Source organism: Oreochromis niloticus, linkage group LG4, assembly GCF_001858045.2.
Source record: "Oreochromis niloticus isolate F11D_XX linkage group LG4, O_niloticus_UMD_NMBU, whole genome shotgun sequence".
NCBI lineage: Eukaryota > Metazoa > Chordata > Actinopteri > Cichliformes > Cichlidae > Oreochromis > Oreochromis niloticus.
Genome location: NC_031969.2, coordinates 9,062,121 through 9,089,978, shown reverse-complemented (window position 1 = coordinate 9,089,978; position 27,858 = coordinate 9,062,121). Strand labels below are relative to the sequence as shown.

The 27,858-nt window shown below is 38.8% G+C and overlaps 4 protein-coding genes and 1 long non-coding RNA gene across 8 annotated transcripts; all 5 read left to right on the top strand.

Moving 5' to 3' along the window:
- The first annotated feature begins 1,481 nt into the window (after nucleotides 1-1,481).
- Nucleotides 1,482-4,214, top strand: mgp (matrix Gla protein). Of its 2 annotated transcripts, none has more exons than XM_005468456.3 (5): nucleotides 1,482-1,607; nucleotides 2,826-2,910; nucleotides 3,043-3,072; nucleotides 3,264-3,369; nucleotides 3,682-4,214. In XM_005468456.3, exons 2-5 carry the CDS (start codon nucleotides 2,850-2,852, stop codon nucleotides 3,836-3,838), a joined length of 354 nt encoding a protein of 117 aa, XP_005468513.1. In that variant the 5' UTR covers nucleotides 1,482-1,607; nucleotides 2,826-2,849; the 3' UTR covers nucleotides 3,839-4,214. The 2 variants fall into 2 exon arrangements, with proteins under 2 accessions (XP_005468513.1, XP_003443145.1); XM_003443097.4 differs by having other exon boundaries at nucleotides 1,483-1,607; nucleotides 2,823-2,910.
- Nucleotides 4,215-6,367: 2,153 nt separating this feature from the next.
- bglap (bone gamma-carboxyglutamate (gla) protein) lies at nucleotides 6,368-9,339 on the top strand. Of its 3 annotated transcripts, none has more exons than XM_003443096.5 (8): nucleotides 6,368-6,550; nucleotides 6,626-6,724; nucleotides 6,992-7,184; nucleotides 7,779-7,839; nucleotides 8,219-8,295; nucleotides 8,457-8,504; nucleotides 8,754-8,838; nucleotides 8,992-9,339. In XM_003443096.5, exons 5-8 carry the CDS (start codon nucleotides 8,238-8,240, stop codon nucleotides 9,092-9,094), a joined length of 294 nt encoding a protein of 97 aa, XP_003443144.1. In that variant the 5' UTR covers nucleotides 6,368-6,550; nucleotides 6,626-6,724; nucleotides 6,992-7,184; nucleotides 7,779-7,839; nucleotides 8,219-8,237; the 3' UTR covers nucleotides 9,095-9,339. The 3 variants fall into 3 exon arrangements, with proteins under 3 accessions (XP_003443144.1, XP_025762555.1, XP_005468514.1); XM_025906770.1 differs by having other exon boundaries at nucleotides 6,370-6,550; nucleotides 8,040-8,295; XM_005468457.4 differs by having other exon boundaries at nucleotides 6,371-6,550; nucleotides 8,159-8,295.
- A 5,461-nt stretch (nucleotides 9,340-14,800) lies between these two features.
- Nucleotides 14,801-16,323, top strand: LOC100692425 (pleckstrin homology domain-containing family F member 2). Its single transcript, XM_003443187.5, has 2 exons — nucleotides 14,801-15,104; nucleotides 15,385-16,323. Exons 1-2 carry the CDS (start codon nucleotides 14,858-14,860, stop codon nucleotides 15,978-15,980), a joined length of 843 nt encoding a protein of 280 aa, XP_003443235.1. The 5' UTR covers nucleotides 14,801-14,857; the 3' UTR covers nucleotides 15,981-16,323.
- Nucleotides 16,324-20,727: 4,404 nt separating this feature from the next.
- On the top strand, nucleotides 20,728-22,999 carry LOC109201997 (uncharacterized). Its single transcript, XR_002061958.2, has 4 exons — nucleotides 20,728-20,991; nucleotides 21,938-22,057; nucleotides 22,214-22,514; nucleotides 22,623-22,999. It is a non-coding gene; the product is annotated as an uncharacterized LOC109201997 (long non-coding RNA).
- A 2,558-nt stretch (nucleotides 23,000-25,557) lies between these two features.
- Nucleotides 25,558-27,077, top strand: LOC109201998 (pleckstrin homology domain-containing family F member 2-like). Its single transcript, XM_019358201.2, has 2 exons — nucleotides 25,558-25,858; nucleotides 26,139-27,077. Exons 1-2 carry the CDS (start codon nucleotides 25,612-25,614, stop codon nucleotides 26,732-26,734), a joined length of 843 nt encoding a protein of 280 aa, XP_019213746.1. The 5' UTR covers nucleotides 25,558-25,611; the 3' UTR covers nucleotides 26,735-27,077.
- Nucleotides 27,078-27,858: the final 781 nt, after the last annotated feature.

The following is a 27,858-nucleotide window of genomic DNA, read 5'->3' as shown; positions in this document are numbered from 1 at the left end:
ATGCAAACCTGAAGGCTAGACCGTCCAACTTCACAGCCGCTCACTTCCGGCCAACCCGGCTTTTGGAGGACCCGGCACACGTAGACCGCGAAGGCGGGGTCCTCAGGAGGATGCAGCCTATGAATTTGGACACCCCCGAACATTCCAGCTTTCAAATATGGAATTTCTGTCTTCGAAACTCCGACATCGTGATGGGAAGAGCACCTTCAAAATCCAGAGTTCAAAAGCAGTGGGTCACAACACGGTTGCTATGTCCATCTTTTATATACAGGTCTGTTTGAGTGACTAGATAATGAAGCAAAATTTGAGTTTTAACAATATTAAAACAGGTAATATGTAAAATAAATTAATGCACACTTGTTAGCAGGGTGAAACTGAATATAGAGACCAAGACATGTTTTCATAAACATGCTTTTTTTCTGGAGTAAAGGTTAGCGTTTTAACACTGGAGCCAGCTTCAAGTGGCCACTTTGAGGAACTGCAGTTTTGGCAGATCTGTGTTGGTGTCCTTTTTACAGCAAAATGCTTTGCACTGTTTTCATAACAATGAAAGGGAACATCCATAGCATTCTTAAAACTCAAGGTCTTTAACTTCTACTAAATTTATGTGTGATACCTTACACTCTCGCACTAACCCAGAGCTGTGACATGTTCTCCTTCTGATGGAAAACCCCTTCCACTATTATACAATAGCTTCCTTTCATGAAAATTCCCTTGAAACATCTCCAGTCTGCTCTCGATTACAACCTACTCACTTTATTACTTTAACGATCCAAACCCACCAAATGGCTCACACTACAGTGAGCTGATTTAAGGGCATACACATTGATTGATATATGTGGGGTTTTATTTCTTTTTATTCAGACTTCTCCACAGGGAAACAATGACTTTTACTCAAGTTGTGCTTTACTTCAGTGCCACTTATTATCTGTTTACACAGTGGACTTCTTTTATGGTTGCTGAAAAGAGGAGTTACAGTTATTGCCGACCACAATCATAAACGCTTCTCCTTTAAACCCTTTATTAAAAATGTGCTTGGCAACAGGAAGATTTAAATTAAAGCCCAGCACTGTCGTATGTGCTATTTCTGTGCTCTCAGAGACATATTTAGGTCAAAATCTGTAACCATTTCATGTTATGTCTGAACTTTTTTGTTATCTCTCATATCATGCAGGCATGCTGGCAAACAGTGGCAAATATTGTCATGTATCTGCTATGAAGCAGCTTAGTTGTCACCGTGCCACCCTTTCCCTCACCCTCTTCTCTGTCTCTCTGTTTACCCCCGGCTTGTTTTTCTCCGGTTCTCCTTCCATCACCTACTGTTCTGTTTATTTCGGTAAAAGCGTAGGAGTTGAGGAGAGAGTGAGCTAATACCCCGGTCTGATTAACTGGTAGAAAAAAGGTGGGTGGGTGGGTGGGGGGGTGATAGTAAGGGAAGGGAGGAGAAATTGCGAGGGCTAAAAGGGAGGTGGATGGAGACAGAAAAATGAAGGGGTGGGGGGACAGAGATGAGTATAAAAAGCTTTGCCGTGAGGAATTAGGAAATGTTCCTGAGGAGAAAGTACTGAGACAGTTTCCAAAACTTCACTCCATAATTTTCCTTCAAGGTAAGTAAATTACAGCAAATGATCTCTTAAAACTCTTTGCAGGTGAAAAGTAGGAGAAGTTTTGAGTTTTGGACACAATCAGGCAAACATAACTTTTATTTTGTGACTATTTTTATAGTACTTTACTTCTTTTTTTTTAATTTATCTGCAAATGAAAATAGAAAAGTAGGCCTGTGGCCCTTCTCTTTTTGTTAAAGAGTTTTTAATGTGCACCCTCATCTTGGTTCTTTGGCTTTTTCCAATGATGTGTGCACATTCTGTCTGCAGGGAAGGAAGCTAGGAATTCACTTGGACCCCTATTGAGACTCAGACAGGCATTAAACTCTGTAGACACTCTTGTCAGCACCTCACACAGACACACACACACACACTCACGCTCACTTAGCTATCTTTGCCAGTCTTTGGGAGACGCTTTTTGAACTTTAGGCCCCAGGCTCGCTGTTTCTGTGCCCACTGTGGGTCTGGCTTACACTGCAGACAAATATGCCTGAGGGGATCATGTGTCAGTGTGTGTGTGTGCTTCTGAATGTATAATGAAAGCTGCTATTGATGGTGAAAAAGAGCGCTGCCGAAACAAGCGCTCCATCCAAATCCCACAAACAGAACGTGGGGATGAAAGCTTTTCTGCAGACATCTGGCACTGCTGTTTACACAGGTGGCACTCACCTTACCTCAGGTCACTCACACTTACACGTTGAGTGTTTACATGTAGACACGTGCGGTGCGAGCGTACACTCTCAGCTTCATAATTCCAGTCTGTTCATTTGCTGGCTGTTAAGCAGCTCCTCTCGGCCACAGCTATTCTCTTACGGTTCTTCCTTGCAACCTGAGGTTTCATCGCGTGGTGCAGATTGGCCTCAACCTAAGGCCAGCACAGTGAAAAGACTTTTTGACTCATATCTTTGGTTTTGTGTTTGTTCCATTGAGAAAAAAAATCTGCAGCCCTGTGCCAGCATGCACAGAGACCTTTTTTAATTGGTTTTTAATATATTGGTTGTTTATCTGCACAAAACCCACAGAAATGTTGTCACTTTCTACCCCAGCTTGAGGTTCTCGTCTGTTTACCCACAGATTCAAAATGCAAAACCCGTGTTCTACCCCCTTCCCTTTGCCTCATTTTGTCTCATTTTTTTCTATGTTTTCCCTACTGCCTATCTAACTCTTACTTCAGCGCTACCACGACTGACCAAAAATACTTGTCTGCTTTTTTTCCAGCAGGCAGGCAGATAAAGAAACCCCAGGATGAGGAGCCTTCTTCGTCTTCTGGCACTCTGTGCTGCAGTCTCCCTCTGCGTCTGCTATGGTATAGATCCTCCCAGACGCCCTCACTTTGCTATCACTTGGCAGCCATTATTTATTCATAACCTGCAATATAACAAAGTTTAAACAGACATTCATCATTTATGATTAACCCGATTCCATGTTTTTCCCGTAGAGTCTCATGAAAGCACAGAATCCGTTGAAGGTGATTAAAATGTTGTTTCTCGGTTCTGGAAAAACATGCATGCCATTCTAACAAATATGATGTATTTAATCCTCATTTTACTCTTCACTAATGCGCCCTCAGCCCTTGTTTCACCTGATCCGCTGCATGACCAGCATGCCAGATGCTGATTGAAATCAAATTTTCCCACTAGTAAAGTTTTGTGGTTTCAGATTTGTTTGTGCCTCCAAACCGAGCCAACTCATTCATCCCACCACAGAGAGGCAACGTATACATCCCATCCAGAGGGAATGGCTTCGGCAGTTACAACTTCGGGAGGTAAAACCTAAAACCGCGGGCAGGCATGCAATGCAGAGCACTTTATCTCATGCATGTTTAAAACCACAAACCCACAGAAAATGCATGCTTGCCATACATATACGGCACTGTGGCTCATTAAGACAAAGCCTAATTGGACCATTAAACATCTACATGTGCTTCAAGCATCCACGGACACAAACACAGAGCCTGGAGTGCAGGATGAAAGCGAATCAATCAGAAAAGCAACAAAACCTTTCTTTTTAAACTCATTTCTGTTTACACTTCCTCTACTTTTCTTCATCTTGAAAACCTTCTTGTTTTATTTCCCAGGACAATGAAGTCTCCAGCAGAAAGACGCGCAGAGATCTGCGAGGACTACTCCCCCTGCCGCTACTATGCCTATCGCCACGGCGTCCAGCAGGCCTACAACAGATACTTTAGCGCTGGAAGTCAACCACGGCGGCCTGCTGTGACTCGCCGATACTAAGCTGGACCTCACATGCAAAAGTGTCATTATCATCTGGTCCTTTAGTCCACATATCATCAGTTTTTAGATAATTTATGTAATTGTTTTTGTGGGCTCTTTTGGCAAGAAAACTGTTTTTTTATATAAACACCAGAACTTCCAGTCAGTGTGGCTCAAATCACACAGCAGCCCATCATTATACTCATGTAGAAATTTACAGCCTGTTTCTTGTGTAATCTCAGGATGACTTTTATCAAGTATTACTGCATGATCCCAGCATTTATGAGCTTTACGGGATATGCTCAACTGAAGTGTTTGGTTCACTTTCCGCTAACCATTTCTTACAATCTCCACTTACTTATGCTGTCAATAAACAAATAAAATGACTTTTAATGGGTTTGGTCTTAATCCTGTTTTTGCCGTTTGCATGCCACATGAGTTTGTGAGAATTTTGGGGATTCTCAGTGTTTTTCAATATATGCCAGATGTTACATGTAATATAACAATATTTGCAAGTGCTTAAGAAGCATTAGGGAAGTTAACTGGTTGACAACTTAGTGGCCAGGATCCTGCATATAAGGGACAGTTAGACAATCAATGAAAGTCCTTCCACAAATGTCTGTCCTTTATAGAATTTTATGCTTATTTGTTATATGTTGGATATTCTTTGTTCTTTACATGGAAATATTAAAGTATATGAGAGGTTTAGAGAGTAAATGTCTCTCTGATAAAACTGTTAACAGCCCATAAATATGAGACACGTGTCAAGAATTAGAATACTTTATTAATCCCCAAGGAAATTATATAAATGTAAGAAGCCACTTTGACACAAACAGTCTATAAATACTGGAAACCACTTGGTTATTCTAGTATTTGTCACATGGTTTAGAGGTAAAATGTTAATCTTGTGAGTTCTTCTACAAGCAAATTACAGTAATGTAATGGAGCAGAAGTACATAGTGCAGTAAAATGGGAAGAAATCAAGTACAAGTATCTAAAAAGCTCTAAAGAACCTGACTGAATGTGTTGTTACACAACTGACTTGTTGAGGAGTTACATTATGATTTCAGCATGCACAGTCGGTGTCTGGTCTCTTGCAGTCTTAAGAAGAATGTACTGCACATGTGCAGACAGACACAAGGACAGCTCAGCACATGGCAGATGTCAAAATGCCGTAGACGTAAAATGACAGTTATACTGGATGTTTGTCTGTCTGTGCTGCCACATGGCCACGAAAGTGTATAATTAAAATTGTCATGAGGGTAAATCCTTGTAGCCTGTCACTGAAACGAGACAAAAGGCACCAGCATTGACCCAGACTGTGAAATTACAACCTATATGCTCTACTACTGTCCGGACCGGTCCAGCTTCAAAATCTCTAGTTAGAAATGGCAGCAAAGTGCATCCATGTCACAAAGTGAACTTGAAAGGCTCAGCTTTGGAAATAAAAATGATATGTTTGTGTTACTGGGACGGTATTCAGTAGAGCATTGACATTATGATTTCTAGTACACCATTAAACTACCATGTGATCGCTAACCTTGGAGGAAATCCAGGGTACCACGACCAGATCTCTTAAAACAGCTGTTACAGCTGGAGGCACGATATGGTCCTTATGTGCAAGTGGACACAGACGGCCTACGGAGGGTCAAAGCCAAGAAACAACAGATCAAAGCCGTCCTTTCTAAACTTGTGACTGGAAAAATGCGAGTTGACCTGAGGAAGACAGAAAGGCCTTTACGACCTTCCTCCGATTAAACTTGATTCTACGGTCCTGAAGCACAAAAAAATCTTAATAACTGAACTTGAAATGACCTGGGAGGGCGGGTTAGTTATCTCTCACCACCTGAAGAAAGCCATATACCAAGATTTGATCAAAAAGGCTCTAGTTCACAGACGGAAAAACAAACAGATTGCTGATAAGTTACTGAAGTGCAAGCTCAGCTTTTAATTAATTAAAAACTGTTAGTTAATTATTCAGTTAAATTCAGTTAACTACTATCGTTTCTGCAGCAGTTGTGGTAAGTGGTATGACTGAAGACGACTCTGAGTGGATGGGCCTATGCAAGTCAGATTTAGGACGTATCCCTCATGCTTCTTTGAAACTAACAACATGTTATTCAGCAGCTTGTGCAGCTAGTTGTATTATTTGAGTTGTGACCTTCTCAAAAGCTGCAATGTTAACGATATCGTGCGCTCACAGTCAGCTGTCCTAGTGTGTGGTGAGCTCAGTGATCGACTTCTGCACCCAGACACTCTTTCTCTCTAGCTCTTAAGACATGTGGACCACTTTTGTAACTGTGGTCTCTGTGAGTGCACTATGTGTGCATGTTTGTAATTATGCATTGCAAGTGTTAGTGGAAACACATTTTCTTTTTCAATTTTATGTAATAGCAGAGTGACTTGACTCAAATGCCCCCTGTCAAAGCTGTTTTCCTATCCAGATCACCTGGTCTGGTGCCAACGCTGGGACTCGTTGAAGTTAGCCTGTGGTAAACGGTTTGGAAGAGAGTGGATGAAAACTAAAAAGGTTTTCCAGGTACAACTTCCCTGAAGGTTCTAGGTAGTGAACCGTTTAGTATGGAACACCAACAGCTGAAGACAGTCAGCAGGTAACAAGCCAGCACAGCTGAGACCAGTTAAAGAAGGCTCTGTTTGCCTGTGTTGAAGCTGAAGGCTAATTTGATGTAGGATTGTTGGTTCTGCACTCGTGTTGCAGAGCACATAATTTTGGTAAGTAAACAATGCCAAGTGCTTGCATGCAATAATCAAAAAAAAAAAAACTAACATTGCATAACATCTGTGTAGGTTCTCAGTGATTCCAGTCATGGTACCCAGCAGGTTCAAGTCCCACCAGTTCCTCAGACACTAAGCAAAACCTCATTGTGGTTTCACCCTTGACCCCTGGTGAGGACCCATACCTTGTTTTTGGTTTGGTTGCCTTCTTTTTTTCACACCTTAGAACAAAACACAGCCAAGTTGTGATGATGCTATGTGTAGGATGAATATTTATTGAAAAGTTAGTTAAACTGGAATGGTAGATCACCACAAAGAGGAAGACATGCAGAACATTAAAAAAAATCAAAAAAGCAGTGTGAGAAACACAGACAATGCCTACAGCAGACAGTGTTCATTGATTTTAACACTTTTTCAAATGACTTTCACCTCTTACAGGTTATGCCACATATTTTTCACACTGCCCCCTAGTGACCATACAAAGCTACCGCATGTAGATCTGCTCTGCAAAGCTATGATAGCACCAACGCACAACTATAACCCTGGCATATGAGGATCCCCCAACAGTGTGAATGTTCTGCCCACCCTGCTAATATTGTATGACATCAAGAGAGGAGCTGCTGAACCACAGGTAATCCTGCAGTGTCTGCTTGAAACAAAAGATGTTTGATGTGTACCCCACAAAAGGATTACATTTTAGGAGTGGCATGAGAGTATTAGGCACTTTGCTTGTGGGAAGTCGTGTTTTAATTAAAAATCAAATGACACGTTCCACTCGACATCATGCAGCTTCCCTCTGCTTAACTGGCAAACCACCCACTTGTTGTGATAAAAATATCTTTGCACATTTAAATGGCCCTTCTACAAAGCTTCAGACAAACATGGCTGTTTCTAAATGTCACTTTCTTTATGTAGGAAATCACTGTGGTTTGCAATAAAAAGAAAGCCCTCAGATTAAAATAATGCAGCATAATGTGGGACAGTGGTTTTTCCTTTTTAGTGAGTAAGCCATGGTTTTTCTCTGCCTCATGCACTTACTGAACTAAATGTACAAGTGTGTGGGCGCTTTAAAAGTCTGACCTGTTCGAGCTGCTTTCCTGAAAGAGTTCATTAAATTTTATATTACTACCACTAAGTATGATGTGATATCGGTGACAGTGATTTGATTTCATCCTGTCTGTTTTTGTCTGCTTTTGTTCTTTTTGTTTGTTTTTTATTTTAACAGAGATGACTGCAAATTTTGCAAAGATGAGGAAAAGGAAACTGTGATTCTTAACACCAATCTGGTAAGTAGGTCAAATGAAGGTGCAAAATAATGTTGATTGAAAGATCCATCCAGTGGCATATATTCGTGGCTCCTCACCTATGCTTTAAAACATTACCCACCTTTTGGACTGCTTATTCTGCAACGCTGTGAGTGTGGATGCCTTTTTCTTTCTTTTTTTTTTACATATATATATATATATATATACTTTCATTTTTGCAGAGGTGTGTATTTCTGCATCTGTGTGGGTGTGTGATACATGATTCCCTAACCAATCACATATCCATGTCGCACAAGGGCTACATCTATAAACCGAGTGTTTTTACATATATATGTCTAAGAGAAGGAAAGACAGAGAGAAGTGAGTGATACAGCTCGGGTCATTTTCCCTTAAACTGAAGGCTGACAAAGAAAGAAAAGATGAAGACCGTGGCTATCCTGGCTCTCTGCTTCTTGGTAGTTATCTGTGTCGCTTCAGGTAAGAGCTGTAGCAATATTTGCAAGAATTAATACTTTTTTTAACTGTGAAATACTGTTTTTATCATTGCAATGTAATTTTTTAACCTTAAACCTTTGAACTAAATTTGTTTTTTAAAGTTAGTTTGTTATCGTTCTTATTTTTCCCCTCCTGTTTGATAGATGCTGCCACCGACCCTCAGCCTGCTGGTGACAACCCTGCTGAGGAGGGTATGATTAATATCAGTTTATTCTTCCAGAGTTTAATGGAGAAGGGGTTTGAACTTTCAGAGACTGCATGAGTGAAATGATATACCAAGAATGATGAATGACTTTTTGCATACTCTTCTTTTTTGTTTGTTTGTTGTTTTTTGTTTTGTTTGTATGACTTTTTTTGTTTTTATGCTATATTGATCTTTTTTTTTATTAATTTCATTAAGAACAGCAGGTTGACAGATGTATTATGACTGTGATGTGCAGGGTTGTTTGTGGAGAGGGAGCAGGCCTCCACGGTGGTGAGGCAGAAGAGAGCTGCTGGACAGTTATCCTTGGTACAGCTGGAGAGGTATCTCACACCTTTTCTACAAACCTTACTGCTGCATGTTTTTAGACATGTTTTTATTTTTAATAGGGTTGGGTTAGATATGGAAGTTGTCATGAAGGTATGAAACATCATAAGTAACCGTGTGTGTGTGTGTGTCCTCTCTTCTCCATTCAGTCTGAGAGAAGTGTGTGAGGCCAACGTGGCTTGTGAGCACATGATGGACATAAACGGCATCATCGCCGCCTACACTGCCTACTATGGACCAATCCCCTATTAGAGGCTACAGCTGACTGCGCACCAGAGCTGCCTTTTTTCTTGCATTGCCACCTCTGAGCTCGGCTTTTTCTTTGCTGCAAAGCAAACTGTCTAAAAGTGTGGCAGACGGATCAGACTGGAAGAAACCAAACACCAGCATGTGGATTTACTTTCTTTCCTAACTGCACCTTCAAGAATATCTCTGTAATTCTCTCATTTTTCTCCGCCTGTAGAGTTAAAACGGAATAAAAATGAATATCATTCTGCTGTGTGTGCTCTTTTCTAAAGCCTTGTCTGTTGTATTAAATTAGGAATCATTCACGTAACTCATGAAACAGATTTGACACGTTTTGGCCACTAGATGTCCCTAGTAGGCTATATTAAAAATGTAAGGCTTATTAACCTTTAAAGGACAAGTTTGCAGCCTTCTCCACCTCAACAAGCATCCTGCATGTTAGCACATTTTCTTATCATCTCTATAATATAACATGGCAGTTTTTTAAGGTATTCAGTTTGTTTATTTAAAAAAAAAAAGAATACTTGTAATGATTACAGTTTGCAGTAACTTTAAAAATCAAATTTCTCAGACTCAACTCTGTGAGTCCTACTCCTTTATCAAAAGAGTATTCATATCAGTGACCACGGTAAACAGGGGCTGAGAGGGGCTCAGAAATGTGGTTCATGATTTATTTAAACATTTTTACACAAAAGAAAATCGCTGAAACTTCGTGCCGTGTGATGCCCCGTCTGTTTGTTTTCATTGGTAGATCTGTGCATTCCCACCATCATCCCGGCAGCACTGGGGTGTCCAGTCGGACGGGTCTGTTATGCATCATGATGTAATTTCTTCCTTTTAGTCCTGTATTCCAGTAGTTCGCTTGTTTTCTTCTTGGTGTTTATGTTTGGCTGTGCAGAAAGCAATCGATGACAAAGATAGTACAGTTAACGTAGCTGAGACAAGGTGCACAGAATGAGTTGTCTATATGCCACAAATCATAAATAAAACTGAGACAAGCAGAAAAACAAATCATAAACAATGTGTGAATGTGTACGCACATGAATATGTTTGTGAATGTACGACTCTGTGGTGCTTTCATTCTGCTTCTGTTTCTTACTTTTTGATCAGTTTCTATATTAATACAAAGAAAAATCCATCAGGTTGATGTGAGATGAGATGAACCTAAACAGATATGTGGTTAGTGATGCACTAAAACATCACTGAGACATAAAAGAAAATCCATTTCATATAGTCGTTACATTCCTTTATATTATTCCTTAAACAGACACTTTTTTAAAAGAGCAGTTTTAAAAGTTTTAAAAAACCACCACCATGCTGCTTCTTTCTGTTTTGCATTGCTACATTTAGAGGTGTTTATTTAAAGCTGACTTTAACCTGCACAGAGGAGCATAGAGTAGGGGTAGGTATTTTGTTTTTAGGATCAGGTGGCTGACTGAGCTACTTAACAAGTTTCCCAACATGTTTGTCTTTGAAACTTTAACTCTTTCTATCGTAGATTACATTATTGTGTTGTTAAAGTGTTGTTTAACCGGCATTCATTTTGTATCTTCTGCTGACACAAAATTGTGTTAATAATATCAAATGAAAGTCAAGCTGGTAAAAGTTTAAAAAGAAAAAAAAAGTTTTTGCAGTTTACTGGTCTGGAGCTCTGGAGTGGAGATCCCCCAGCAAATTCCCACCAAGGTCAGAAAGTGCAATCCTCAGAAAAAATGGAACAAACCCAAGAGCTACATTTCAGTCTCTACAGGCCTCATTTCGCACATTACATGTTTAAAGTTGTGACAGTAGAATAGGAAAAAGGACTGAACAAATATGACTTGTCTGCATTTTGATTTCGTTTTTATTATGTCATATGTCATTGTTACAGTTCATTTTCTTAAACAATGTCCTGATATGTAAAACTTTAGACTCGAAAGAGGACGTACTTTCTTTTTTCACATGGGAACAGTAAAAAAAAAGCAAAAAACAAACATTTCCAATCACACACTTTACTGTTTACTGTTGTAAATTGTTTTGTTAACTCGAAAATAAATAGGTCATCTTTTACTTCCTGTCAGTCCAGAGCAACTTACTGGCAATGTTGCTGGCATTTGTTTTCCCTCATTAAGATAGTGGAAGCCTTAACCCTGCCTTATGATGCTTTCCTTAAATTCTTCTACCTGCACATTTGAGGACAGAAGCCTGACAGTTGTGTTTTGTTTAAAACCCTAAGGATCCTGGTTGTTTCTTGCTAATCTGCGTAGTTAGTTTCTATATTTAGAACTGAGTTAAAGAAGAAGTTTCATAAAAATTGATATGCAAGTGCCAACAGGACTTTGCAGCATAAAGCAGGGTAGTGTCTTTATTTTTAAATGAACCAGCTGAGCTACTCAACAAGTCTCACCACATGTTTGACTTTGAAACTGTCGGGGTTTCCTGCTTTCTACAGATCATTGCATTATTATTTCCTTTAAACTGTTTTTGCTTTTATCTACATTCATTTTGTACCTTATACTAAAACACTTTTTTTAACCTTTTTTTCTGTGGTCCACAAGAAGATGAAACTAAATATCTTCAGTATGAGAACATGTCTCTCTGCACATGTAAAAGACATTTTTAACACATTTTGGTTGTGATTTTTAAATTAAATGTACAGCAGCATAAGATTCGACAATTCTTCTAGCGTGACAGCACAAATAATAAATTCAGCCTACCTGATACTCAGAAATAAATATCTCAACAACTCTGTAAGCTTCCAAGCAAATATTCATTATCCCGGGATGAATTATGACTTTGTTCATCCCCTTACTTTGCCTTAAATGTCCCTTACACTGTTGTGATTGTTATGATTCGGCACTATATAAATACGAAGCTGAATTGAATTCTATGTCGATGTATGTGGTCGTTAAAGGACACTAAAATACCTCACCATTTTTACTTAAATAAATATAATTTAAACCTGATGTTATGTTATACTTGACTCTGGATTTAATCAACCATCATTAAAATACCCTTAACCATCTGTCAGTCAAGATAAGTGTTTATTTACTTTGGAGGAGACTGTAAGACTTTGTGAAAGGGGTCCAATGTGAGCTGATGAGTTATTGAAGCTCACTGAGGTGAGATAAGCTGTTGATGATGTTTTAAACTTTTCTGTTGGTAAGCGTTGTGGTTTTGTACTGCTGATTATTGATGTTAGCCTCTGTTAGCGGCTGTTAGCGGCTGTTAGCTTCTTTTACCTGCAGTTGACCCGGTGTTAGTGAAACTTTTTTTTAAAGTGGATGCTTAATTGTTGGACTTGACACCTTAGTGAATAAACTTGAACCTAATCAAAGTGTTTATCAGAGGTAAACTATGATTTTTAGGACCTCAAGCCTTATATTAGCTGGAGCAATGTTCCCTCATAAGCAGCTGTTGGTCATAGAAAATTTGGTAAAGGTCATTGTGTAGTCTGTAGTCATATACAGAAAACACGATTAGGCAGAAGGGCGAGGCTCAAGATGGCTTGCTAACACTTACGGATGAAGGAATTCCGAAATCCCACCGCATCTCTGTGGCGGTTTTTCCAGAGGAAGTATGTCACACAGTTACCTTAAGAATAAGAATAATTACTCAGATTATGTTTTGGAAAGTTATTGCTGCAGAAAGGGATGCCACTTATAAATGTGTAATATTGGATGGTATTTTTTTGTCAGCAAAAGAACTGCAGTATTTTTGTTTGTTTGTTTGTTTTGTTTGTTTAACTGGTTTCTATGGTTCAAAAAAGTACCGGCCCACGCCTCTTTCTGGCATAACATTTTTGTCATTTTGATTGGCAAGCTTTTAAAGCCTGAACTGTGACTCTTGAGCAGAGCAACTTGTTCATACCAAAGACATGATGGATGAGCGGCCCTTTGAATGAGAGAACCGTAAGCCTACCCAGGCTGTGGAGAATTCATTCCAAAGCACAACAATGCCCTGGTTTAAGCCAGGCTGGATCTGATTGGAGAAGGAACTATTCTGATCAAGCGGGGTCAGAAAATATTCTCACTCTTCAGTGGTATTTTGGTGTACGTCAGCATTGTTGTTAATGATCACCTGAGATAAGATGCATAGGATGAGATGGGCCGCACGGTGGTTAGCTCTGTTGCCTCACAGCAAGAAGGTCCTGAGTTCAATTCCACCATCAGGCTGGGGTCTTTCTGTGTGGTGGTTGTATGTTCTCCCCGTGTTTGCGTGTGTTCTCTCAGGTTACTATGGCTTCCTCACATTTAAACGATTAAATGTTCAGTATTGGGGCCTCTCCAGCCTGATACAGAACCCCCTGCCATACATACATAGCTGAACTGCTCATAGAGTCCAGAGTCTGAGCAAATTAAAAGCGAAATCCGAAGCACATGTGCTTAAGGCATGAGAAAATAATAAATTGACATGTTGCATTTAACTGTTAGAAACAAAAAGAACAAGGCTAGCTCATTTCCATGTGTGCTGTTTTTGTGCTAAGCTAACTAGTGTCTACAAATTAACGCAATATATTTAATAGTTAATGATTGCTTACTCGGGGCAGGGGGCTGGGAGGAGCTGGCAGTCTGGTCGGGGTCTGGGACGCTGGGCCATCCCCTTTTTATTCTCCCTTTCTTTCTTTCTTTCTTGTTATTCTTGTTAATAATTGTTTATTATTTATTGTTGTGCATTGTTTTTATTTATTCATTAATAAATAGGTTATCTTTTACTTTCAGTCCACAACTGACAATTTTACTGGCAACTGTTTACCTCGTTGCAATAACAGAAACATCCAGGAATTCTGCCTTGTGCACACCACATAGAAGCCTTTTGGCATGAAATAAAATTACCTTGTGTCTGCCCTTTTTGCGTAGTTAGTTTCTATATTTAGAACTGTGTTAAAGAGGCCAAGGACTTGGCAGCATAAAGCAGGGCACTGTGTTTGTTTCACATAATGTGGCTGGCTGAGTTGCTCAACAAGTTTCATGACATGTTTTACTATGAATTTTAACTCTGTGATTGCTTTGTTATTCCATTTTAATCTGTTGTTTCATCAAGAATCATTTTACAGATTACCCTGACATAAAATGTCAAATTTCATGAGTTATAGCTGAAAAAAAAAAAAAAAAAAGTTAAAAAAATGCATCTTTTTTCTAAAGTCCGTGAGAATATGGAAAAACAAAAAACTTTAAAAATGAAAAATCTCACTCTAGAAGTCTTTTAGCAAGACGATAAGAATCATAAAGTAAACCTGCCAGGCATCCCAGCCCTAACCCAAAGGGTCAAAACTTATGTTCGTGTTCTCAATAAAAATGCTCGTACTGATTGAGCAATGTTGTGCAAGCATAATTTGTTTTGCTTTTTTCATTAAGGATGTGAAAAGAATTCTGACATTCTTGCACCTCTCGGTGAAGTGACTCTGCAGACGGAGAAAATCATACTGTTGCCTTTAGCGTACACTCTACTGCCAAATAAGAATTAAGATTTTGTTTTGGAAATACCATGTGAAAGTTGTTGCTGCACAAAAGGGAGCTTCCCTTGTTTAAAGCAACATATAAATATGTAATACTGTATAATCTTTCTACAATGAAGGACTCCACTTTTTTAAAATGTTCTTTCTTTCTTGATTGTTTTGTTTGACCAGTTTCTATTTTTCCCGTTAGTGCTGCCTCACTCCTCTATTTTCTTGGCTTCCGGTATAACATGTTTGTTACTTGGAACGCCCCGTTGCATCACCACCAATAGTTTAAAAAGGCACTGAAGTTCAGACACTCTCAAGCTGCACATGTTGTTCACGCCAAAGAAATGATGGATCACCCAACCTTTGAACGAGAGAACCAAGAGCGTGTGCAGGCGGTGGAGAACTCGTTCCATCAAGCAGGGAAGCCCTTGTGCAAGCCGGGCCGGATTCTAATCGGAGAGGGAACTGTATTAAAGCAGGGTCGCAAGAAGATACAGCAGAAAATCTTCTTCCTCTTCACTGATATTCTGGTGTACGGCAGCATTGTTGTGCCCGGTCGCTGGTACAAAAAGCAGAAGATCATCCCTTTAGGTGAGACATTCATCTGCGTTTCCTGCAGCTAACCTGCTGTGAGAAGATTAGTGTGAAACTGCCAAAAAAAACAATTTTATGACTGAAGAGAAAGAAAAATAGACAAAAGCTTCAGTAAGAACCAAGAGTATTGAATACTGTTCATAAAATGAGTGGCAGGCAGAAAATAGTGAGTGTGCTGTGCTAATTTAACTAAAAACCTTCATATGTTCGTGCTTTCTGATCATACCACTTTATCCATGTAATTTTTATGTTGTTATCAAATTCACTATGATTTTAGAGGACATTGAGCTGGAAGACCTGGAGGACAGTGACATATTCAAGCATCAGTGGCTGATCCGAACTCCAAGGAAGTCTTTTTTTGTGTCCGCCCCTTCGTCCGAGGAGAAGAAGGCCTGGATAGAGCACATCAATGAATGCCGGTCCAGCCTAATGCAGGGCACCAGCCGCAAACCTAGCAAGAAGTTTGCTGTTTCCTGGATTCCTGATCAGGCTGCGTGCAAATGCATGCGGTGCCTCACTACAAAGTTTGGTCCGGCCAATCGTCGACACCACTGCAGGAATTGCGGCTTCTTGGTCTGCAATTCCTGCTCCAAGCAACGCGCTGTTATTAGTCACATCCACCCCACTAAAAAGCTGAGGATCTGCAGCTTCTGCTACAAGTATATTAATGAAGAGAAATTTCGCAACAGGGGAGACAGCGCCGGGAAAAGCAGCTCAGAGGAGGACGAGTTGTGTCCTTCTGGAGAGGAAAATGAGGAAGTGCAGGAAGGAGGAATAGGGATCTATTCTCCCAGCAACTGGCTGGACACCAAAAACGGGACTTGGGAACGACTGAGCATTTATGATTACCCAAAGCCAGTGCCATCACAGTAGTGAATAAACCGTAACAATGAGACTTTTGAATGGATTCAGATTACACAAAGTTGATTTTCTTACATGAAGTTACATAAATGAAAAGATAAATGTGAAGACAGTCAGTTTTGTGTTTATTTGTGTTTTAATCTTAGGCTGTCCACGCAACAATTTGCACTGTAAATAACAAATCAGAAGGTTGTAGAAAAAAATCCTTTTAAAAAGACAAGAATATATCATACTTATACATATTCAGCAGTGCCATTAACCATGCTTGTTAAATGAATAATGCTCCATCTGCCTGTCACTTTGCTGCTGGAACACCTGAATTTCACAATAAAGGATATTTCTATTCTAAAAAGCACTGTCTTCTCCCGTTGCATGTGACTCTGAATTGCATGCTTCATTGTTTGAATGCATGTAAAGTATTTGCGTCCAGTGTCTTTTCTCAAAGATTTAAGCTCATTCTAGTTAATTCTCTGAAATGAGCACATCCTATTACAGCAGACAGCTCCAAAACAAAAGCGAGTACATTTTGGAGTTGGTCAGTCAGTTTTGAAAGAACAGTAAATCGACTTAAAGCAAAATACTGATATAGAAATTGTAACTATGCAGCAAGAAGTAGACAAATAGCATTCTAACTCGTGGTGGTTTCTGCACATTGTTTTGTATGTAACTCAATTAAAACTAAATAAATTACAAATCTTTAATTATTCCGTTAATTTTAGCAGTAATAAGACTTACAGTAAAAGTAAACACCACTATATGTGATTTAAGTATAATAAAACTATTATAAGGTCACAAAAAAATAAATGAATAAAGAAAATCATGTATAAATGGGTCAAATCTGTCACTGGATCACTATACAGTGATATACAAAGTTCTGGCAACATCAAATATCCTGTTTACCTATGTTCTATGTTTATTTATTTATTAGGAGTTTTTCTGTTTGTCTGGAGTTTTTTTGTTGTTTTGTTTTGTTTTGTTTTGTTTTGTTTTAGAGGTATAATGGCTCCTTAGATCCGTCTGGTCGATGTCTAATACCTGCTGCTAATTTTAAGTAAACAGGTCACCATTTTTATACTACACATTTCACTAATTTCTAAAAAATTATCTTTTAAGTTTGTATAATGCAAGGGTTTCATTAAGTTACCCCTGTCAGTTTTGATGTTATGATGACCAGTGCTGGTCAAGTTACTTGAAAAAAATAATTAGTAACTAATTACTGATTACTTCTCCAAAAAGGTAATCCCGTTACTTTACTGATTACTTATTTTCAAAAGTAATTAGTTACTTGGTTACTTAGTTACTTTTAAAAAACATGATACACAACCTGAATAGATAATAAAGCAATAGACCTTTGTGGAGTGGAGCAGGCGGAGGTGTCAGTGGGGGGATCCGGGGGTTTCTCTGTGAATTTCACATTCCTGTGGCAGCGTGCTGGGTACTTGCTCAGAAGTTTGGGGAGGGGGGGGTTCTTCCCACACAATGTACAGCGGACGCTAATGTTTTTGTCACTTTTTATGGAATTAAGTAAGGTCAGTACTTCCACGCTTTAGGTTATGTGGCATTATCTGCCACATAACCTGATCTTTGCTGATTGACTGGGAGAAATTCACCTGGTTCTACGAAATCACAGTGAGTCATAACGAGGACAATGTTGATGTTCGTTTAGGTTACCAAAACTGTCTCCTTGCACAATGAAGGGATTATTAGACTGAGAGGTAAACTGCTTCTAGCTCAGTCAAGTGGAATAGTTTCCACAGAACCCATTTAACATCAGCACTAGTAGTGATATAATGATCAACACAGAGCATGAATTACAAATAAATACTTGTTGGTTTAAGAAAAAATACATGAACCCCTTTAAGAAGTTTAATAGATGTACAGCCACAAAGACCAGAACACCTAGCGGTTCAAAAGTAAAATTACCACATTGTGGGGATGCTTGGGGCTTCCCATGCTTTAATTAGAATGTAATTATCTGTCAGCAAGGAAACACAGGTTCTTATCAGGGCGAATTTCCTGAAAGTGGGTGAAGAGGTGGAGCATGAGGAAATGAAGATCTTGGTACAAGTTCAGACTGCTTACTTGAAATATGAAAAATAGGGCACTGGCTTTAGCAGATGATGTGCTGCTTTAACTGTTTAAAGTTTATCCCCTCCCCTCTCAGTATCTTGGATATATTTGGCATTCTTTTAATTATTATTATTATTTATGTATAGCAGATATGATAATGTTGGGGAGTAATATTAATTGCTCCGTGAGGCTGACTGACTTATGTGACAATCCTGTGAGAGAAGATGTGTTTTTCTGCCCTTCTGCCAGCAGCCAGAGGGCCTGTTGGTCTGCGAGCCAACAATGGTTAACATGTCATAGTTTCAGGTTTCTGCAGTGTATTTGTTCTGTTTGCTCATTGTTACATTGGCTGTGTTTCTGGTTTTTCCAGCCCGTAATGTTCGTCTTCATGTGTTAGATTTTCATGTTTTTGTCATTTCCTGTTTTAGTCTGTAGGTTAGGTTTTTTTCTGTCTTTTTCAAGCCTTTTTCTTGCTTTTGTTCCCCTCCTTTGTGATTGAATGCCCCATCCTCATTACTCTCACCTGCGTTTCATCATATAATTAGGCCCACCAATTTAATGCAGTTTCCTTGTAGTATAAGTTTGACATCCCTGGTTTAGATCCAGCTTATACTTTGGATGGGAGGAGTCATTTATGTTGTTGTGAGCCTTCTTCGAGCTGCTATTCCAGGGTATGTTGGGAGTGGAGGAGAGCTGGGCATACGAGATGCCCACACGAGATGCCCACATCTTCTCTCGTAGTGGATAGTCTTGTCTTTCCCCTTTGTCAAGTTGTTAACCTATCCTCCTTTTTCTTGTGCTCAGGTGTTGGATTCCTGTTCTGTTTATTTCCTTGTGCACAGCTTAGTTTACTCTTTGGGACTTTTTCCTATTTTTGCATTACGCCAGTAAAGATGCATATTTGTTATTTACCTTCCTTATGTGCCCTGCACTTGGGTCTTCTTACCAGGTTTGAAGGTGTGCCAATGAACAAACAGAGTATCTTCTGTTCTTTCATTGATGGATGAACGGTTTCTTTGACAGACATTTGTGTGGGTAATCTTTCAAATATGTAACAGCACAACTTTTTATTGGAACTGCTCCACAGCTTTAATGTTTCTTGACACAGGCCTGAGGCAAAAGCTTCATAATCTCAAAAATCAATGAAACTTTAGCCTCCTTCCATCATTTTTTGTGCTTTAAATGATTTTTTTTTTTTTTAATGATTTAAACACTTGCAGAACTTTTTTTTGAGGGTGTAGCTTTGTTTTATTTTTCTAACTAAATGGTGACACCGTCACATCTTCTGTAAACATCCAGCTCTTTCTTAGAATGAGGAGCAACCTGTTTATGACCACATGAAACAAGGAAATGTTGCCTCTTTTATACACTTACCGAAATCCACGTTACACAGTCCATGTTATGTAATGGCATTCGTTTTTTTGTTTTTGTTTTTTTTAAAACCACTTTGTTAAGCAACATGAACTCTGGCTATAATTTAGGTTAAGTATTTGTTAGCAGTGCAATGATTTGAATTGTGGCCTCTCAGCAACAAAAATAAAATTAAATTAAAAAATCCCTTGTTCAGACCCCCTGATGAGCTGGGGTTTGCGTTCTCATTTTCTTTCCTCCCACAATCTGAAATAAACTCAGATGAGCTCCAGATAAGGGCTCAAGAAAAAAAAAGTTCTTTTACTGATGCAACAAGAAAACATATACTGTATTCCATAAACGCTGTAGAGTGTGAATGTATGTCAATGTTATGTAAAAAAAAAAACACTAGAAAAAGGTATGAATGTGTGTGTGAATGGGTGAATGAGGCATGTTGTATAAAGTGCTCTGAGTGTGCAAGTGGAGCAGAAAAGTGCTGTATAAAAACCAGACCATTTACATTTATAACATAGAGGCATTTCAGAATTTAGTATTTAGTTTTGGTATTATTTAACTTTTGTTTTGTGGGTTTTTTTTATTGTTTTTTTCTTGCACCACCTAATTTGGTTGTGATACTGTGACAGTGACTCACTGACAATAAAGTCTCTTGTGTATTATATAATTGTCCCTTTTAGTTTTATTTAAAATCTTCTCTCAGATGTAACTGTTTTCTGTTTTGAAGACCGCAACAAAACGAATGTCAAAAACTGACCACAGGGTGATATATCGAAAGAAATCGTCTTAAATCCATTTCTGAGGCTGGGACAGACAGTGCGTTGCATGTGGATTCATGAGCATGAGCGGTCAGAAATACCACCAAAGACTAAGGCACTGCAAACTGACAGAGCATAAGAGAGATTTTTATACAGACACCTTTTGGAAAGAAGTTATTTCTGCAACACATCGCTCTAGAGATTGACTTTGGAGCTGTACAAAGCATAGCTGTTTCCACGGTAAAATGCTGACACCTATTGCCCAAAGTGGGTAGTGCAGCGGGTTCAGTACAGTGAGTAGAAAGAGAGAATTTGCTACTCTCCGGGCCATTTATAAAATAAGCACAGCTTATGAAATCCAGTATTTTTAATTACAATGAGCTGATGTGATATGCTGTGGCAGCTAAACCACTTTTGCTCTGTTCTGACGTATTTTCATATGATCATTACGCACCACTTTGATGCTGTAATTATGTGGATGCCCAAATATTAAAAAAAAAAAGCCGCCATAACTAAAGTTGAACTGGGGGAAAAACTCACTAAAAATAATTATTACAGGGATTTTTAACAGTAGGTACAAAAAAGCGTGATTTAAGCGAGCGTGGTTGCTATGCGTCCCCAGGTTCTATTTGCATTGCATCTTTTGATATAGTTCAGACACATTTCACTCGACGTGTTGTGCAAAGCTACAAGGGATTTCTGCAAATTTCTGCAAATTTCTGCAAAAGTAAGACACCTTTCTGCTCAAGACTTCTTGCAGCCTTACAAGAGTTCAACTCCCACCGTCACGAAGGAAAGCGACCCAGCATCCATCATCCGTCATGGACAAGGTGAGATTTTATGACCGTTTTTAATATAGTTTGGAAGTTTTCAAAGAGTTCACTTTGCCAACAGGGCATCGTGAAAATATAGAAGACATATATGTGAATAAAAGGCATTAAAAACTCCCAATTTAGGCCTACACACGTGGGAGTTATGCTTGCATGTTAGACTGTTGCACTCTAGCTGTAAACAGGGTAAACTGTGCATCATTTAAACTTGCATGTTACCTATAATGTTTTCTTTTGCGTGTATTAAATGATCTTGTGGCAGACATGTCACCAAAGTTTGCAGCTGAGATAAAAAATGTTCAGTTTTTGCTAATAAGTAGAGTATCCTACATCTGTGATTAACTGAAATGCATAATGATCACCAGGGGGGGTGCATGTTGCTGTTTGGGGGGATAAAAAAAGTAAACACTGAGACTTTATTCACTGTAGAAAAGCTAATCCCTAAAATGTTTATTTACAAATTAGCAAGCAATGATGTTCAGCATCATCTGAATTCTCAAAATCATTTAAACCACACATGACCGAGCTTAGCCAGTTACAAAGGTATTTTGTGCATCTGCATTGTTCAAAAACGGCAATAAGCAGCAATGATTATAACAGAAATTAGAGTTTAATACAACATGGACTTTGGTGTTTGTTAACTTATGTAAATTATTATTTGAAATGTCATTTGGGGGTATGCAGCAGTGAAGCTCTAACATGATGAGCCCATAAGTTGACAGTCTTTTATTACACTGACCTTGATGCATTGTCCTGGTTTTAGTTCTTATGATTTTCTGTGAACATGTTGGATATTTTTTGTCGTTACACTCACTGTGGACAAGTTATTCAACCATGCAAGTGGTTTAAGTAGTTTTTGGACATGTTAAAGGGTTGTTTTTTTTTTAATGTTTCATGAACTACTAACTGATGTTTGCATTACTGTCATTTTTGTGTATACCTGCAGCTTACTGTGCCCGTTCACCTCAAAGACCATAATTATCGGAAGAAAAACACTGCATGCCGGGCCCGTGATGCAAAGAAACCCAGAGCCTGCAGCAAACAACCATGCTGCAGCAAGGACCAGGTTGGATGTGTAAAATTTCATTAACAGAACCATTTAAGGATTTTGGAGTTTGGACTTCCATGTCGTTCATCAAATTTAGATTTTTGTCTTGTTTGAAAAAAATGAGGTCATTAATAACTACTGACATTCCCTTGTGTGCTTCTGACCTTTCTCCAGGTTATTAATTCAACCCTGAGGCCCCGGCGCTCTGATAGAATAGCCAGTCAGCCCCAGAAAAGGAAGCGAAGCCCAGCATCCAGTTCTTCCCGACCTTTGGTTAAACCTCGAAAGAACTCGGTGCCTCCCTCTGCTATCTCACATGACGACCTGCCAGTGGCAAAAAAATGCCCCCCAGACCCGAGCCATGCAGTACCGACCACCAGCCAACCAGCTCCGGTGACAGCCCTTTAAAAATCCACAATCTCTCAGTGGAAGATTATCAGCGACTCTACCATGAGGTGGTAGATAGCATGCTGACGTACGTTTGTCTCCAAATCTCCTGTCACTTTTTAAAATCGCCAGCTCTAAAATGGTTACAGTAGGTTTTTGACCACATGCATCATTTTGATTGAATTTCTTTTTGCAGGTACAAGAATGGCCGCCCTCGTCCCTACAGTTTAGAGCTGGGGAGACGCATTAAGAAAAAGCTGTGGGAGAGACTGAATCGTCCTGTGGTGCAGACATCAACTAACGAGGATGGACTTGAACACATTGACATGGTGTATGGGCAAAAAGTCAAACTCCCAAACTATGATTTTGACATTTCGAGTTAGCCACATCCTCAACATCCACCGAGCAAAAGAGGAAAGGAAAACTGAATGTAGAGCAGCAGGAGCACTGCTACAAGACATACAATCAAAAACTGTGAAACACACAAATCAACTGTAGATAAAATTACTGTAAATATATGACAAATGTTTTTGTAAATAGTTCAGATGTGACTTTAATGATTAAAATGTAATTTCTGCACAAGTTTGTGTGTCTGTATATTATATTCCACTGTGTGTTTGGACAACTGTTTAAGGTCACTCTCTGAGAACATGCACTGCACAGTACTACAAAAATGTGATGCTGGATGACATCTGCATTTCCATTCAATAATTGTCTCTTCAAACTATTTCATGACTGCCTGACTGATTTTAAAAACGCATCAACCATAATCAGAACACAGCCACAGATTTTTGGATCACATGATGAAAACTGTAAACCTCCATAGGACTTTTATTTTGAAAAATCACTACTTATATTATTATTTATCTGAATCAAAATGGCTAATTTGAAGTCCTTGTTGACCATAATATATATTCAGGCACCGTGAACAAAACATAACATCCAACTTTAATTCACTAGTACGTTTGTCTTTTTAAAGACAACACATTACTTAACTTCCTTGAATAAAGTGCAGAATGCTAGAGATTTATGTCATTCTGTTTGCAGACTGTCTTATACAAAAAGAAACTTCTTTTCATCAGATGTGACTTTTATGCAGCCTTCATTTATTCAGGTAAAAAGGTGTCACTGACATTAAAAATGTCGTTTTCAAACAAGGTCTGGCCTGGAGGGCTGCAGAAGTTATAAAAACTCACAGTCCTTTAAAGAACTGTGATGTTCTTCAAGTGGCCGAAAAGGACTGGATGGATGGATATAATGATTCATAGAGCTGCTTTCAAATTGGATTTATTTAACATATAACCCATTTTTTAAACTCTGTTTACTGCAGCCTATTTAACAATATAAGCAACTATATTAGACAAAAAAAACAAACATAAAAAGATATCTAGACATAAAAAAAACCACGCAAAAAGTGATTGGCATACGCAACCCAACACATACGACCACTTTTTGGCACACCAGTGCAGTGAGGTTGTAATTGCTACTTGTAACCATCGGGGGGAAGTATCGCTAGAGTGCAGTCTTGGATCCTGTAACAAGAATCACCCTTCGTTATCGTTAGAGCCACATTGCGCCATACAATATGAAAATAATAAAGTCCTAGAATAAAGTTCTCTCAGGTTACTATGGCTTCCTCACATTTAAACGATTAAATGTTCAGTATTGGGGCCTCTCCAGCCTGATACAGAACCCCCTGCCATACATACATAGCTGAACTGCTCATAGAGTCCAGAGTCTGAGCAAATTAAAAGCGAAATCCGAAGCACATGTGCTTAAGGCATGAGAAAATAATAAATTGACATGTTGCATTTAACTGTTAGAAACAAAAAGAACAAGGCTAGCTCATTTCCACGTGTGCTGTTTTTGTGCTAAGCTAACTAGTGTCTACAAATTAACGCAATATATTTAATAGTTAATGATTGCTTACTCGGGGCAGGGGCTGGGAGGAGCTGGCAGTCTGGTCGGAGTCTGGGACGCTGGGCCATCCCCTTTTTATTCTCCCTTTCTTTCTTTCTTTCTTGTTATTCTTGTTAATAATTGTTTATTATTTATTGTTGTGCATTGTTTTTATTTATTCATTAATAAATAGGTTATCTTTTACTTTCAGTCCACAACTAACAATTTTACTGGCAACTGTTTACCTCGTTGCAATAACAGAAACATCCAGGAATTCTGCCTTGTGCACACCACATAGAAGCCTTTTGGCATGAAATAAAATTACCTTGTGTCTGCCCTTTTTGCATAGTTAGTTTCTATATTTAGAACTGTGTTAAAGAGGCCAAGGACTTGGCAGCATAAAGCAGGGCACTGTGTTTGTTTCACATAATGTGGCTGGCTGAGTTGCTCAACAAGTTTCATGACATGTTTTACTATGAATTTTAACTCTGTGATTGCTTTGTTATTCCATTTTAATCTGTTGTTTCATCAAGAATCATTTTACAGATTACCCTGACATAAAATGTCAAATTTCATGAGTTATAGCTGAAAAAAAAAAAAAAAAAAAAAAAAACGTTAAAAAATGCATCTTTTTTCTAAAGTCCGTGAGAATATGGAAAAACAAAAAACTTTAAAAATGAAAAATCTCACTCTAGAAGTCTTTTAGCAAGACGATAAGAATCATAAAGTAAACCTGCCAGGCATCCCAGCCCTAACCCAAAGGGTCAAAACTTATGTTCGTGTTCTCAATAAAAATGCTCGTACTGATTGAGCAATGTTGTGCAAGCATAATTTGTTTTGCTTTTTTCATTAAGGATGTGAAAAGAATTCTGACATTCTTGCACCTCTCTGTGAAGTGACTCTGCAGAGGGAGAAAATCATACTGTTGCCTTTAGCGTACACTCTACTGCCAAATAAGAATTAAGATTTTGTTTTGGAAATACCATGTGAAAGTTGTTGCTGCACAAAAGGGAGCTTCCCTTGTTTAAAGCAACATATAAATATGTAATACTGTATAATCTTTCTACAATGAAGGACTCCACTTTTTTAAAATGTTCTTTCTTTCTTGATTGTTTTGTTTGACCAGTTTCTATTTTTCCCGTTAGTGCTGCCTCACTCCTCTATTTCTTGGCTTCCGGTATAACATGTTTGTTACTTGGAACGCCCCGTTGCATCACCACCAATAGTTTTAAAAGGCACTGAAGTTCAGACACTCTCAAGCTGCACATGTTGTTCACGCCAAAGAAATGATGGATCACCCAACCTTTGAACGAGAGAACCAAGAGCGTGTGCAGGCGGTGGAGAACTCGTTCCATCAAGCAGGGAAGCCCTTGTGCAAGCCGGGCCGGATTCTAATCGGAGAGGGAACTGTATTAAAGCAGGGTCGCAAGAAGATACAGCAGAAAATCTTCTTCCTCTTCACTGATATTCTGGTGTACGGCAGCATTGTTGTGCCCGGTCGCTGGTACAAAAAGCAGAAGATCATCCCTTTAGGTGAGACATTCATCTGCGTTTCCTGCAGCTAACCTGCTGTGAGAAGATTAGTGTGACACTGGCAAAAAAAACAATTTTATGACTGAAGAGAAAGAAAAATAGACAAAAGCTTCAGTAAGAACCAACAGTATTGAATACTGTTCATAAAATGAGTGGCAGGCAGAAAATAGTGAGTGTGCTGTGCTAATTTAACTAAAAACCTTCATATGTTCGTGCTTTCTGATCATACCACTTTATCCATGTAATTTTTATGTTGTTATCAAATTCACTATGATTTTAGAGGACATTGAGCTGGAAGACCTGGAGGACAGTGACATATTCAAGCATCAGTGGCTGATCCGAACTCCAAGGAAGTCTTTTTTTGTGTCCGCCCCTTCGTCCGAGGAGAAGAAGGCCTGGATAGAGCACATCAATGAATGCCGGTCCAGCCTAATGCAGGGCACCAGCCGCAAACCTAGCAAGAAGTTTGCTGTTTCCTGGATTCCTGATCAGGCTGCGTGCAAATGCATGCGGTGCCTCACTACAAAGTTTGGTCCGGCCAATCGTCGACACCACTGCAGGAATTGCGGCTTCTTGGTCTGCAATTCCTGCTCCAAGCAACGCGCTGTTATTAGTCACATCCACCCCACTAAAAAGCTGAGGATCTGCAGCTTCTGCTACAAGTATATTAATGAAGAGAAATTTCGCAACAGGGGAGACAGCGCCGGGAAAAGCAGCTCAGAGGAGGACGAGTTGTGTCCTTCTGGAGAGGAAAATGAGGAAGTGCAGGAAGGAGGAATAGGGATCTATTCTCCCAGCAACTGGCTGGACACCAAAAACGGGACTTGGGAACGACTGAGCATTTATGATTACCCAAAGCCAGTGCCATCACAGTAGTGAATAAACCGTAACAATGAGACTTTTGAATGGATTCAGATTACACAAAGTTGATTTTCTTACATGAAGTTACATAAATGAAAAGATAAATGTGAAGACAGTCAGTTTTGTGTTTATTTGTGTTTTAATCTTAGGCTGTCCACGCAACAATTTGCACTGTAAATAACAAATCAGAAGGTTGTAGAAAAAAATCCTTTTAAAAAGACAAGAATATATCATACTTATACATATTCAGCAGTGCCATTAACCATGCTTGTTAAATGAATAATGCTCCATCTGCCTGTCACTTTGCTGCTGGAACACCTGAATTTCACAATAAAGGATATTTCTATTCTAAAAAGCACTGTCTTCTCCCGTTGCATGTGACTCTGAATTGCATGCTTCATTGTTTGAATGCATGTAAAGTATTTGCGTCCAGTATCTTTTCTCAAAGATTTAAGCTCATTCTAGTTAATTCTCTGAAATGAGCACATCCTATTACAGCAGACAGCTCCAAAACAAAAGCGAGTACATTTTGGAGTTGGTCAGTCAGTTTTGAAAGAACAGTAAATCGACTTAAAGCAAAATACTGATATAGAAATTGTAACTATGCAGCAAGAAGTAGACAAATAGCATTCTAACTCGTGGTGGTTTCTGCACATTGTTTTGTATGTAACTCAATTAAAACTAAATAAATTACAAATCTTTAATTATTCCGTTAATTTTAGCAGTAATAAGACTTACAGTAAAAGTAAACACCACTATATGTGATTTAAGTATAATAAAACTATTATAAGGTCACAAAAAAATAAATGAATAAAGAAAATCATGTATAAATGGGTCAAATCTGTCACTGGATCACTATACAGTGATATACAAAGTTCTGGCAACATCAAATATCCTGTTTACCTATGTTCTATGTTTATTTATTTATTAGGAGTTTTTCTGTTTGTCTGGAGTTTTTTTGTTGTTTTGTTTTGTTTTGGTTTGTTTTGTTTTGTTTTAGAGGTATAATGGCTCCTTAGATCCGTCTGGTCGATGTCTAATACCTGCTGCTAATTTTAAGTAAACAGGTCACCATTTTTATACTACACATTTCACTAATTTCTAAAAAATTATCTTTTAAGTTTGGATAATGCAAGGGT